Here is a 15,000-nt window from a genome sequence, read left to right on the forward strand (position 1 = left end):
GTTTGGGGAGGGGCTACTGTAGCGGATGGAGAGTTTGGGGAGTGGCTACTGTAGCAGATGGAGAGTTTGGGTAGTGGCTACTGTAGCGGATGGAGAGTTTGGGGGAGTGGCTACTGTAGCAGATGGAGAGTTTGGGGGAGTGGCTACTGTAGCAGATGGAGAGTTTGTGAAGTGGCTACTGTAGCGGATGGAGAGTTTGGGGAGGGGCTACTGTAGCAGATGGAGAGTTTGTGAAGTGGCTACTGTAGCAGATGGAGAGTTTGGGGAGTGTCTACTGTAGCAGATGGAGAGTTTGGGGAGTGGCTACTGTAGCAGATGGAGAGTTTGGGGAGTGGCTACTGTAGCAGATGAGAGTTTGGGGGAGTGGCTACTGTAGCAGATGGAGAGTTTGGGGAGTGGCTACTGTAGCAGATGGAGAGTTTGGGGAGTGGCTACTGTAGCGGATGGAGAGTTTGGGGAGTGGCTACTGTAGCAGATGGAGAGTTTGGGGAGTGGCTACTGTAGCAGATGGAGAGTTTGGGGGAGGGGCTACTGTAGCAGATGGAGAGTTTGTGAAGTGGCTACTGTAGCGGATGGAGAGTTTGGGGAGTGGCTACTGTAGCGGATGGAGAGTTTGGGGAGTGGCTACTGTAGCGGATGGAGAGTTTGGGGAGTGGCTACTGTAGCAGATGAGAGTTTGGGGAGTGGCTACTGTAGCGGATGGAGAGTTTGGGGGAGTGGCTACTGTAGCGGATGAGAGTTTGGGGAGTGGCTACTGTAGCAGATGAGAGTTTGGGGGAGTGGCTACTGTAGCAGATGAGAGTTTGGGGCGTGGCTACTGTAGCAGATGAGAGTTTGGGGGAGTGGCTACTGTAGCAGATGGAGAGTTTGGGGAGTGGCTACTGTAGCAGATGGAGAGTTTGGGGAGTGGCTACTGTAGCAGATGAGAGTTTGGGGGAGTGGCTACTGTAGCAGATGGAGAGTTTGGGGGAGTGGCTACTGTAGCAGATGGAGAGTTTGGGGAGTGGCTACTGTAGCGGATGGAGAGTTTGGGGAGTGGCTACTGTACCGGATGGAGAGTTTGGGGAGTGGCTACTGTAGCAGATGGAGAGTTTGGGGAGTGGCTACTGTAGCAGATGGAGAGTTTGGGGAGTGGCTACTGTAGCAGATGGAGAGTTTGGGGAGTGGCTACTGTAGCGGATGGAGAGTTTGGGGAGTGGCTACTGTAGCAGATGGAGAGTTTGGGGGAGTGGCTACTGTAGCAGATGGAGAGTTTGGGGAGTGGCTACTGTAGCGGATGGAGAGTTTGGGGAGTGGCTACTGTAGCAGATGGAGAGTTTGTGAAGTGGCTACTGTAGCGGATGGAGAGTTTGGGGAGTGGCTACTGTAGCAGATGGAGAGTTTGTGAAGTGGCTACTGTAGCGGATGGAGAGTTTGGGGAGTGGCTACTGTAGCAGATGGAGAGTTTGGGGAGTGGCTACTGTAGCGGATGGAGAGTTTGGGGAGTGGCTACTGTAGCAGATGGAGAGTTTGGGGGAGTGGCTACTGTAGCAGATGGAGAGTTTGTGAAGTGGCTACTGTAGCGGATGGAGAGTTTGGGGAGGGGCTACTGTAGCAGATGGAGAGTTTGTGAAGTGGCTACTGTAGCGGATGGAGAGTTTGGGGAGTGGCTACTGTAGCAGATGGAGAGTTTGGGGAGTGGCTACTGTAGCAGATGGAGAGTTTGGGGGAGGGGCTACTGTAGCAGATGGAGAGTTTGTGAAGTGGCTACTGTAGCGGATGGAGAGTTTGGGGAGTGGCTACTGTAGCGGATGGAGAGTTTGGGGAGTGGCTACTGTAGCGGATGGAAAGTTTGGGGAGTGGCTACTGTAGCAGATGGAGAGTTTGGGGAGTGGCTACTGTAGCAGATGGAGAGTTTGGGGGAGGGGCTACTGTAGCAGATGGAGAGTTTGTGAAGTGGCTACTGTAGCGGATGGAGAGTTTGGGGAGTGGCTACTGTAGCGGATGGAGAGTTTGGGGAGTGGCTACTGTAGCGGATGGAGAGTTTGGGGAGTGGCTACTGTAGCAGATGAGAGTTTGGGGAGTGGCTACTGTAGCGGATGGAGAGTTTGGGGGAGTGGCTACTGTAGCGGATGAGAGTTTGGGGAGTGGCTACTGTAGCAGATGAGAGTTTGGGGGAGTGGCTACTGTAGCAGATGAGAGTTTGGGGCGTGGCTACTGTAGCAGATGATAGTTTGGGGGAGTGGCTACTGTAGCAGATGGAGAGTTTGGGGAGTGGCTACTGTAGCAGATGGAGAGTTTGGGGAGTGGCTACTGTAGCAGATGAGAGTTTGGGGGAGTGGCTACTGTAGCAGATGGAGAGTTTGGGGGAGTGGCTACTGTAGCAGATGAGAGTTTGGGGGAGTGGCTACTGTAGCAGATGGAGAGTTTGGGGGAGTGGCTACTGTAGCAGATGGAGAGTTTGGGGAGTGGCTACTGTAGCAGATGAGAGTTTGGGGGAGTGGCTACTGTAGCAGATGGAGAGTTTGGGGAGTGGCTACTGTAGCAGATGAGAGTTTGGGGGAGTGGCTACTGTAGCAGATGGAGAGTTTGGGGGAGTGGCTACTGTAGCAGATGGAGAGTTTGTGAAGTGGCTACTGTAGCAGATGGAGAGTTTGGGGAGTGGCTACTGTAGCAGATGGAGAGTTTGGGGGAGTGGCTACTGTAGCAGATGGAGAGTTTGGGGGAGTGGCTACTGTAGCAGATGGAGAGTTTGGGGGAGTGGCTAAAATATGCTGTATTGTTGTATTTCTACTAGATGCCACTTGTGCTGCAGAAACAACATACTTCACCTTTAAGTTTTAGTTTACTAAAAGTCTGGGAATTTTAGTCTAGTTTTAGTCAGAAAAAAAGCTTGTCGATGAACACTTTTGTCACATTTTTAAACACTAATAGTAAGCATTCTCACCATAACAGAATTATTCCTTCACTGAGCATTCTGGGATTGAAGAAGGCAGAATAATTTATCAGGAGTTGAGATCTAGCCTCTGTAGGCACACGAGGTGTCGTGACACTCACTAGGTGTTTCAGCTCTTCTGGTGACGGCAGTCATGTGTGATTCGCACGCACACACGGGTTTGTAGGCAATCTCCATGATGACAGCTGTGACCTTTGTCCCCGCAGGTATGATGAGTCACCCCCCCATCCCCATCTCTGATCTGCCCGAACACACGGAGCGCCTGAAGGCCAACGACAACCTGCATCTGTCGCAGGAGTACGAGGTGAGGAATGCAGAGAGACAGGAGAGATAGTGACCTTCATCACCTGTTCTGTTCTTCAGACGGTGTTTTATTAATCAGAGATGTGTGTGTGTGAGGATAGGAAGGTGTTAAGTTAATGCTGTTAGACACGTTTGGTGTGTGTCCTCTTACTGTCTCATGCTGCAAAAGAACAAAACAGACATCAAACTCAAACAGATAGATAGATAGATAGATAGATAGATAGATAGATAGATAGATAGATAGATAGATAGATAGATATAGATAGATATAGATATAGATAGATAGATAGATAGATAGATAGATAGATAGATAGATATAGATAGATAGATAGATAGATAGATAGATAGATAGATAGATAGATATAGATAGATAGATAGATAGATAGATAGAGATAGATAGATAGATAGATAGATATAGATATAGATAGATAGATATAGATATAGATAGATAGAGACAGATAGATAGATAGATAGATAGATATAGATATAGATAGATAGATAAATAGATAGATAGATATAGATAGATAGAGATAGATAGATAGATAGATAGATAGATAGATAGATAGATAGATAGATAGATAGATAGATAGATAGATAACTCTCTCATTCTCTCTCTTTCTCTCTCTCAGTCGATTGATCCTGGTCAACAGTTCACATGGGAACATTCAAACCTGGAGGTGAACAAGCCGAAGAACCGCTATGCTAACGTGATCGCGTATGATCACACCCGTGTGATCCTCGCGCCGGTAGACGGTACGAACACTGACTCTCATCAGACTGTGTGTGTGTGTCCGGATCGTTCATCAATGCAGACTGTGTGTGTGTGTGTGTGTGTGTGTGTGTGTGTGTGTGTGTGTGTGTGTGTGTGTGTGTGTGTGTGTGTGTGTGTGTCCGGATCGTTCATCAATATAGACTGTGTGTGGGTGTGTGTGTGTGTGTGTCCGGATCGTTCATCAATATAGACTGTGTGTGTGTGTGTCCGGATCGTTCATCAAAACAGACTGTGTGTGTGTGTGTGTGTGTGTGTGTGTGTGTGTGTGTGTGTGTGTGTGTGTGTGTCCGGATCGGCCGTTTTGCTCTTGGAACTACTGGAAGACGACACACTTCACATTTCCTGTTCTCTCCGCTAGGGATTATGGGTAGTGACTACATCAACGCGAACTACATCGACGGCTACCGGAAGCAGAACGCGTACATCGCCACGCAGGGGCCGCTGCCCGAGACCTTCGGGGACTTCTGGAGGATGGTGTGGGAGCAGAGAGCCGCGTCAGTCGTCATGATGACCAAACTCGAGGAGAAATCACGGGTGAGAGACAGAGAGAGAGATGGCCCGTTATTATGTATGAACTCACTGTTTGTTCTTTACTGTTATTGTGAAGCGTCCTTGAGCTTGGAAAAGCACTATGTAAATTAAACGTATTATTATTTAAACATACACAACGACAGAACGATGAAGGACTGAGACTGGCTACGTTTACATGCACAACTTTTGTTTCAATCGGACTGAATTCATTCGTAGTGTTTACATGAATGCTGAACATGTGATCGGGTTGATGTGTGCGTTTATATGTCACAATCTTCAATTGGAATTGATTTTTTGACATGCACACACTGCACAAATATACAAAGGGCCCTATTTAACAATCTAAGCACATGGTCTAAAGCGCAGGGCGCAAGTTCACTTAGAGCATCCGAATCCACTTTTGCTAGTTTAACGACGTGAAAAATGGTCGGTGCTCCCGGCGCTGGTCTAAAACGGTCGTCTCTATTCTCTTAATGAGTAATGGGTGTGTTTTGGGCATAACCTGCACTAAACCAATCAGAATCTCATCTCCCATTCCCTTTAAATGCCAGTTGCGCTCACGCCATGGCGGATTCGCTATTTGCATGACGGCATTAGATAGTGGAAAGACCGAACGCGCCTCCAGAGTGCAAACGGATCTGCTCGTGCGCGAGGTAAGAGTGCGCAACAGACCATCTACGGGACAAGCTGGATTTACCATATCTTTATGTACACAATAATAATCTTTTACATTGTAATCCTTTTATTTTAAATATTTAGCATGTGTGTTTGCTGCTGTGTGTCCCTGTGTGTGTAATAAGCAGAGTGTAGAGCGCTATGGACCCGCCTATAGGCGCACATTACTAACGCGCTCATTAAATATAACGAAAAAAAATATTGGGCCATTGACTTTAGAGCAGGTTTCAGTCGGTCAATGTCTCAGTGTATTTCTGTTCCTCAAAACAGCAACGCTCCATCAATGCGCCAGAACACGGGCTGAAACTAGCAAAACACACCTGCGTTGCTCTTGGCGCTGCATTGCGCCGGGTGTGAGATAGGACCCAATGTTTCCGATGTTAATAATAACCATTTTCCTACATTGGTTCTTTATTTGTTTTAAACAGCAGACTTAATATTCATCCATTGCTGGTCATAATTTGGAGACAATGATATGAACCGTTGTGCTTTGCTCTTATATTGATCACGCAGTAAAAGTGCCCAAAACCAGTCGTGTGTGGATGAGAGTCTGAAACGAGCACTGGTGGGCCGTTGTCCTGCTCCACTTCGCACACGCAGAGAAAGGGGGATTATAGGAGGACAAGACACTCATTTATATGATATTTTATTACACGGCTCTGTGGAATACTTGATTCTGATTGGTCAATCGCTCCATCCAGCGGGATATTATTCCCAGATAACAACAGAACACAGAAACACAGACTCATCCGGGTCACTGAAGTCAGCAGCGCTACACACTCCCTACACACTCCCTACACACTCCCTACACACTCCCTACACACTCCCTACACACTCCCTACACACTCCCTACACACTCCCTACACACTCCCTACACACTCGCTATGCACTCGCTACACACTCGCTATGCACTCACTACACACTCGCTGCACACTCCCTACACACTCGCTATGCACTCGCTACACACTCCCTACACACTCGCTATGCACTCGCTGCACACTCGCTGCACACTCAATATACACTCGCTGCACACTCAATATACACTCGCTGCACACTCACTACACACTCCCTACACACTCAATATACACTCGCTACACACTCGCTGCACACTCGCTACACACTCGCTGCACACTCAATATACACTCGCTGCACACTCACTACACACTCGCTGCACACTCGCTACACACTCGCTGCACACTCAATATACACTCCCTACACACTCGCTATGCACTCGCTGCACACTCGCTACACACTCGCTATGCACTCGCTACACACTCGCTACACACTCGCTGCACACTCGCTACACACTCACTACACACTCCCTACACACTCGCTATGCACTCGCTGCACACTCACTACACACTCCCTACACACTCGCTACACACTCGCTATGCACTCGCTACACACTCGCTGCACACTCGCTACACACTCGCTGCACACTCAATATACACTCGCTGCACACTCACTACACACTCCCTACACACTCGCTATGCACTCGCTACACACTCGCTGCACACTCGCTACACACTCGCTGCACACTCAATATACACTCGCTGCACACTCACTACACACTCTCTGCACACTCACTACACACTCGCTGCACACTCGCTACACACTCGCTGCACACTCAATATACACTCGCTGCACACTCACTACACACTCCCTACACACTCGCTATGCACTCGCTGCACACTCACTACACACTCGCTATGCACTCGCTGCACACTCACTACACACTCGCTATGCACTCGCTACACACTCACTACACACTCGCTATGCACTCGCTGCACACTCACTACGCACTCGCTACACACTCAATATACACTCGCTACACTCGCTACACACTCGCTATACACTCGCTATGCACTCGCTGCACACTCGCTACACACTCGCTGCACACTCAATATACACTCGCTGCACACTCACTACACACTCGCTGCACACTCGCTACACACTCGCTGCACACTCAATATACACTCGCTGCACACTCACTACACACTCGCTGCACACTCAATATACACTCGCTGCACACTCAATATACACTCGCTTTGCACTCGCTGCACACTCACTACACACTCGCTATGCACTCGCTACACACTCACTACACACTCGCTATGCACTCGCTGCACACTCACTACGCACTCGCTACACACTCAATATACACTCGCTACACACTCGCTACACACTCGCTATACACTCGCTACACACTCGCTGCACACTCGCTACACACTCGCTGCACACTCAATATACACTCGCTGCACACTCACTACACACTCGCTGCACACTCGCTACACACTCGCTGCACACTCAATATACACTCCCTACACACTCGCTATGCACTCGCTGCACACTCACTACACACTCGCTATGCACTCGCTACACACTCGCTGCACACTCGCTACACACTCACTACACACTCCCTACACACTCGCTATGCACTCGCTGCACACTCACTACACACTCCCTACACACTCGCTACACACTCGCTATGCACTCGCTACACACTCGCTGCACACTCGCTACACACTCGCTGCACACTCAATATACACTCGCTGCACACTCACTACACACTCCCTACACACTCGCTATGCACTCGCTACACACTCGCTGCACACTCGCTACACACTCGCTGCACACTCGCTACACACTCGCTGCACACTCAATATACACTCGCTGCACACTCACTACACACTCGCTGCACACTCGCTACACACTCGCTGCACACTCAATATACACTCGCTGCACACTCACTACACACTCCCTACACACTCGCTATGCACTCGCTACACACTCACTACACACTCGCTGCACACTCGCTGCACACTCACTACACACTCGCTATGCACTCGCTACACACTCACTACACACTCGCTACACACTCGCTGCACACTCAATATACACTCGCTGCACACTCACTACACACTCGCTGCACACTCGCTACACACTCGCTGCACACTCAATATACACTCGCTGCACACTCACTACACACTCCCTACACACTCGCTGCACACTCACTACACACTCGCTACACACTCGCTGCACACTCGCTGCACACTCACTACACACTCGCTATGCACTCGCTACACACTCACTACACACTCGCTATGCACTCGCTGCACACTCAATATACACTCCCTACACACTCGCTACACACTCGCTATGCACTCGCTGCACACTCAATATACACTCCCTACACACTCACTACACACTCGCTATGCACTCGCTGCACACTCACTACACACTCGCTATGCACTTGCTACACACTCACTACACACTCGCTACGCACTCGCTACACACTCAATATACACTCGCTACACTCGCTACACACTCGCTACACACTCGCTATACACTCACTAGGAACAGGTTTTCCTCGTGGAAGTTTTGCGTTTGGTGAGCTGATAAAATATTAAAACTCAGTCGAATCAGTATTTTGTGTACAGTTATTTAATTATGCCATCCAGTATCGTGGACTCACTCTCTCTCGTTTCACACAAACGCAGCGGCGGCCATTTTGCAACTATTGTTTTGTTCACTGTTAGATTATGAGATAAAAACTGGTACGATTTTAAAACAGTTTAATCTGAAATCAATATCTCTGATCTCCATAATTATTTATATGGCGAAACGCTGTGTAATAAGTGTTATGACTGTATACCGTATCTCTTAAATGTCCGCTTCGTGTCTGGGTCTTCGTCACCCTGTTGGGGGTTTATTCTGAGATAACAACCGGCTCGCTCTACATTATCCCTTACTTATTCAACAGGAAGAACAGCTCGTTCCGCGTGTCATACGTCATTACGCTATTTCTACGTCATTACACATGCGCAGTCCTTTTAGTTTAGGTTGTCAATCCGATCAAGTGTTCACATGTTCTCTCGAACGGATTAGCAATGGAATAAACCGCCCCTCCCTTTCAATCGGATCGAAATCTCTTTGGGATCGAGCCTAATCGGATCGATGAAGGGTTTTCAGTTCGGTTGAGCCGTCAGTACATTACTGACGGATTATTTGTTTGCATGTAAACGAGTCACACGTTCAGCTGATCTTCATGTCATGTTTTCCTCTTGTTTAGATCAAGTGTGACCAGTACTGGCCCAGTCGCGGCACGGACTCGTACGGGGCGGTCCAGGTCTCTCTGCTGGACACCATGGAGCTGGCCACTTTCTGTGTGCGCACCTTCTCTCTGCATAAGGTGAGGCGTGTTCACCTTTCCATCGCAGCGGTTTAAATAGCTCACGCTTTGGTTTGCTTCACGGTTTTAAGTTCACGGTTTCTGTAAGGTTCGGCATGTGCTCTGTTCAGGGAAAGAAGGACTACTGTTGTAATAAAAATAAAGACAATAAGAACAAATAATCAAACTACAAGCAACAGCACAAACAAATAGAGCAAAGATACTAATAAAATAAAGAGTGCTTTTCAGGTTTTTCTGGTCTAACATGAGTTTTCAGGTACAGAAATTGAATAAAGTAATCAAATGTAAAATAACATTGCATATTTGACTGTATAAATTAAAGATTAGTTTAAAAGTTACAAAAGCTATTAAATCCAGAGCTTTGAGTGATTTCCTTGTCTTTTGTTGTTTGATTAACATTAAATACACAGACAGCAATATTAGGCTGCTGTCCCTTTAAGACATAATGCACTGATCCAGTACACTGATACTGACACACACGTGCACTGTCTTTCTCGACTGTACAAGTTCACTTAAAGCAGCACCAGGTAACTTTTCAACCTTCATAATATATTTCCAAGACTCTTGTGATGGTTCATCGACTTACAATAGGTTGAATGACACGTCTGCCATAGCCTGACGGGGTCTGTATCGTTTTTAATCGTACTTTTAAACTTCGGGGTTCAGGTAGTAACCCGAGCACAAAAAGAACTACAAAATTCGACTGCTTTACGGCATAGGCTACCTCACTTCCCCCAACACGTCCTCACATGCTGTTGGACTTGTAAGTATATTGCTTATATTGTATATCACTCGGACAAGCTTTCACTCGTTGGTGTGAGCTAAAAAGCACCTGGCGTTCTTGTTGATGGATTAGTAGACATCTTCGGAGACTAGCTCGATGTTCGATGTCCGACGATTTGTAACGCGTTGTGTTTATTCCCCAATCGAACTTGTTTAACTGTCTATCACACGTTCTACCGTCCACAGCATTACTTGATAGACTAAAATAGGACAAGAATGAGCATCAAACAGAAACAACCCGCTTACGGGGTGTTCGAGGCGCACATACAATACAGACTGTGCCGAGTCAGTTAAACAGGGCGCGCGCAGCTCTTAAAGGGGACACACCTTATTTCCACTCGTTACAGCTTCTATCCGACTGAACAGGGACCGGTATAGAGGGCGGAGGGGATCAGGCCGTGAGTGAAGAGACTGCTCTGCGTGAGTGGTATTTACGACAGTAACGTTAAATACAAGTAGTCCACGGCGACTCTAGGGGTCGTTGTTTGACCAAAACGGAATTCCTACCTAGTGTGGCTTTAAGGCATAACAGACTGTGTCTGCTAGGACAGGGGTTCCCAAACTTTTCCATGCCAAGGCCCCCCAAATACCACTAGGTTCTGGCCAAGGCCCCCCTTTTGCAGGATGTGTTATTGAACCCATCGACAATACTACGGCACGTGTAGAAATAAATAAATAAAACATCTAGGTGAACATCAGATTATGTGATGGTGTTTGATACCAGAAAGATTATGCACCGATTACAATTTTCAAGGCAGGTTCCGATTTTTCATTGAGTTTAACCTGCCGATACAGATTTTAGCCGATTCTGATTTAATTTTTTCTTACCACTTTACAGCACACACAAATATATTATATATATATATATATATATATATATATATATATATATATTAGGGCTGGGAATCGATTAGATAAAATTAACTAATTACTTGCACAATTTGCTGTAATTAATTGCAATTAATTGCATTTCCTCCAAGCTTGTAATCATCAATAATTAAAACTTAGAATCACCAGAAAAAAGGAACAGAAAATAGCCCTATATTAAAATAATATTAAACATCAATATATCAATGTATTATTCTTTTTCAATAATCAATCAACATAATCAATTTAAGATTTTTTTTTTTTCAATTTTTTTTTTTTTTTACTAATTATAAAAATAAACTATAGTCCTAAAAAAGCTATTATTACACAGAGCATGTGATCAGAGCAGGTCATTTTAAAGGAATAGTTCACCCAAAAATTTAAAATTCTGTCCTCATTTACTCTTCCTCAAGTTGTTCCAAACCTTTATGACTTTCTTTCTTCTGCTGAACACAAAAGAAGATATTTTGAAGAAAGTCGGTAACCAAACGACTGATGGACCCATGGATGGACCCCATTGACTTCCATATAGGAAAAAAAAATACTATGGTCAATGGGGACCAGCAACTGTTTAGTTACAAACCTTCTTTAAAATATCTTCTTTTGTGTTTAGCAGAAGAAAGGAAATCATACAGGTTTGGAACAACTTGAGGGAGAGTAAATGACAGAATTTTCATTTTTGGGTGAGCTATCCCTTTAACATTGTTGCCCAGCATGCATAACAGCGCAGCAAACAGAAGTCTAGAGAGAAATTTCACCTTATTTGAGCGGACTTGCTTTTCCAGTGCGTGATCGGTAGGCCTACATGATTGGAGCGTTTGGGCCGTGAACGACAGAGCAGAACGCGCAGCGCGCCGACACACACACACACACACACACACACACACGGAACGGAGAGTGCGGCGGCGCACACGGAGCGGAAAAGACCCGCTCATTAAAGCTGCTCGAGAATGAAACCCGATCCACATATTTTCGGCTTTTTAATAGCAGCCGCAACAGGAAATCATTAAAACGAGGCAAAAAAAAAGTGCTGCGTTAAATGCGTTATTTTTTTAACGCGTTAAACATTTCAAATTAATCGCAAAGATTAACGCGTTAATTCCTCCAGCCCCAATATAGCCTATATATATAATAAAACACCACTTTTACCCAAACTGATTAATAAAAACAAGTTTAAATTAATACATTTTCTATAAATATTTTTGTCTTCATTTTCTTTAGTAGGCTATGTCAGAAAAGAAAATGAAGGCAAAAATCCTACTCCAGTTCTTGTTCAAACACACTATACATGCAATATGTGCATTTTAGGTACTTTTTGTGTGAAATCATATTTATTTTGTCCATCAAAAGTGTGCCTTCACTTTAATTGAGCGTGAGCAGCGCAGCAAAAATAGACTCGGCGCCGAAACCCTCCGCTTCACTGCTGCTCGCGCGCCGCTCGCGGTCTGAAACGACCGTAATTCACAAGGTTTCCTACATGTGCGTTCAGTGTGCATGTGTGATGCTGATGTTGCGCGATCATGTTATTCATGCGGCGCCCGAGTGCATTTGAATCGGCATATGTCAGACTGAAAATCACGTGAAAATCTGCCAATTCTTGTCACTAGCCGATCAATCAGTTCATCTCTAAAATATTAACATTAAAAGTATAATGTTAAGATAGGCTATGCAACAAATTATTATAATGTTATTTCATAACAATACTCATATTAGCAAATATTGAATATTTTTTATAAATATATATTTTTTTACTTTTTTCCGCTTTTTTCCCCAACTTGCTGCGGCCCCCCTGGCGCCCCCTGGCGGCCCCCCAGGGGGCCACGGCCCCCACTTTGAAAACCCCTGTGCTAGGATACTCATCAAGATCGACATGTTGACATCTTTTTTGTGTGAATTTGTCCATTCAGTCTCAAGACTTGAATTGCATTGAACAAAGTTTACAAAGAGTAACCGTTTTGTTCATGTTTTGTTTTTGACTGTCTCTGTTGTAATGTATTATTGGGGAGCCAGCATGGGCATCCATGAACAGAAACACACATCAGGGGAACTGTCTGTTTTACGCGTTGTTATTTTCAACAAACCAGATTTTAGACACGTCATAAGATTTAAGATCAAGCGCGGTGCAATCGTGGGTGGAAAACGGTACGGTTAGATTTTTTACCGAGAATGTTACAGCCCTAGTTTCTATTCTATCGTCTGAGAAACAGTGTGTGTTGAACAGTGTGTGTGTGTGAGAGACTCTGACCCTGGTGTTTTCCTCATCAGAGCGGGTGTAACGAGAGGAGGGAGGTCCGACAGTTCCAGTTTACGGCTTGGCCCGACCACGGCGTTCCCGAATATCCCACTCCATTCCTGGCCTTCCTCCGCAGGGTGAAAGCCTGCAACCCTCCCGACGCCGGTCCCGTCATCGTCCACTGCAGGTCAGAGTTCAAATCCTACCTTCATTTATATAGCGCTTTTAACAATACGGGCATGAAAAAAGACATGATAAGACAGCTGTGAGCAAAAATGGGCCATTTTAGTGTGTGTCCCTTTAAATGTAAATGAGCTTTAGCTCCGCCTCTGTTCAGAAGAGGGCGGAGTCTTCACACGAGCTTCAGAAACTCCGGCAATAACAGAACAGGCCAATCTCCCTCATCCAGAATCCCAGAATAACCAGTAGCGAGTGCAGCCTTACGGAGAGACTCAGGAAGAGCTTCTGAATGTTAGTGGAGACATTTCTGTAGTTGTTGTGGAGTTACACTGATCATCTCATCATCATGTTGAACTTCTCCACAAGTCTCCACAGTTCCTGAGGTGTTTATAAGACAGCGGTGACATGTTCTGGTCAATAGTGTTCAGTGCTCGTCTGTGCTCAACCACAGAACAGCTTCAGGCTCTGCTGGATCTTCATCATTGCGTTAGAACTGGTCTCTGTTGGCGCGTGTGGAACCAAATGTCGGCTGGTGTGTGTAAACGTGCAGATTAAGGCCCCGTTTACACGATGGGAAAACGCAGATATTTCCCTGCGTTTTGGCCTGTCATTTACACGAAAACGCAGTTTTTATCCCAGAAAACGATTATTTCTAAAAACTCCAGCCAAAGTGGAGATTTCTGAAAACGCCGGTTATGTGTTGCCGTGTCACCTGGGGGAAACGGGGTTTCAGGTTCTCAAACGTCACATTATGCGCCAGAAAATGCTTACGTCATGTGAGCGCCCTATGTTTAGAGTTTGTTTGGCTACTATTTGATCATGGATGCTGTTAAAGTGGTACTCATTTTTACTTTTGTGCAAACGCTTTTGGCTTGTTTGCATTTGCTTCGCTGTCTGTCCACACGAACGAACCTCGCGCCATGTCTGTTGTTTTGAAAGGAACAGGAAGTCGCTCGTGCTATTCGTTGTTGTCGATTTTGAGGATTCTGATTGGCTTGCATGGCTTTATCCTTCTCCCTACACTGCCGCCCATTGTATTTAATGCGGGTTGATGTAAACGACAACTTTTTTTGAAAACGATGTTGTGTGCACGATGTTATTTTTGAAAACGGAGGGGGAGAAATATTCGTTTCTCTAAATACCCGGCTATGTGTAAATGTGGCCTAAGGGCCGGTGATATTATAATCAGATCCTCTTCATACGTCAGAAGGAGAGTGAAATCTGATCGGCTTATTTTATGACATGCTTGCAGAGAAAGGCTTATAAAAACAAAGTTACTGGGTTTCACTTTTCATGTTTTCTGTGTTGGTAGAAGCACCTTATTATAGCACTTTTATTATAACACAGAAAGTCAGATTTTCATGATATGTCCCCTTTAAAGTAATAAAGAGTGTTTAGGCTTTACAGCAGATCTAGAATAAAGTTATTGTCCAGATAAAGTTAGTTTGACTGATTCACTTCCGTTGTAAAGATCATTAGTTATTAACTTAGGGGCCGCTAACACACACCGCTCTCACAGAAAACAGAAA

At 45.7% G+C, this 15,000-nt stretch overlaps 1 protein-coding gene across 1 annotated transcript in view; it reads left to right on the top strand.

The window, feature by feature from the left end:
- The window catches only part of ptprsb (protein tyrosine phosphatase receptor type Sb), a 148,196-nt gene that overhangs the window by 118,856 nt on the left and 14,340 nt on the right, over positions 1-15,000 (top strand). The window contains exons 23-27 of the mRNA XM_081375411.1: positions 3,142-3,239; positions 3,868-3,991; positions 4,369-4,544; positions 9,289-9,408; positions 13,324-13,478. Coding sequence (XP_081231537.1) covers positions 3,142-3,239; positions 3,868-3,991; positions 4,369-4,544; positions 9,289-9,408; positions 13,324-13,478 — 673 coding nt within the window. The remainder of the gene's footprint in view (positions 1-3,141; positions 3,240-3,867; positions 3,992-4,368; positions 4,545-9,288; positions 9,409-13,323; positions 13,479-15,000) is intronic.

This window comes from Scardinius erythrophthalmus (assembly GCF_964197995.2).
Source record: "Scardinius erythrophthalmus genome assembly, chromosome: 9".
NCBI lineage: Eukaryota > Metazoa > Chordata > Actinopteri > Cypriniformes > Leuciscidae > Scardinius > Scardinius erythrophthalmus.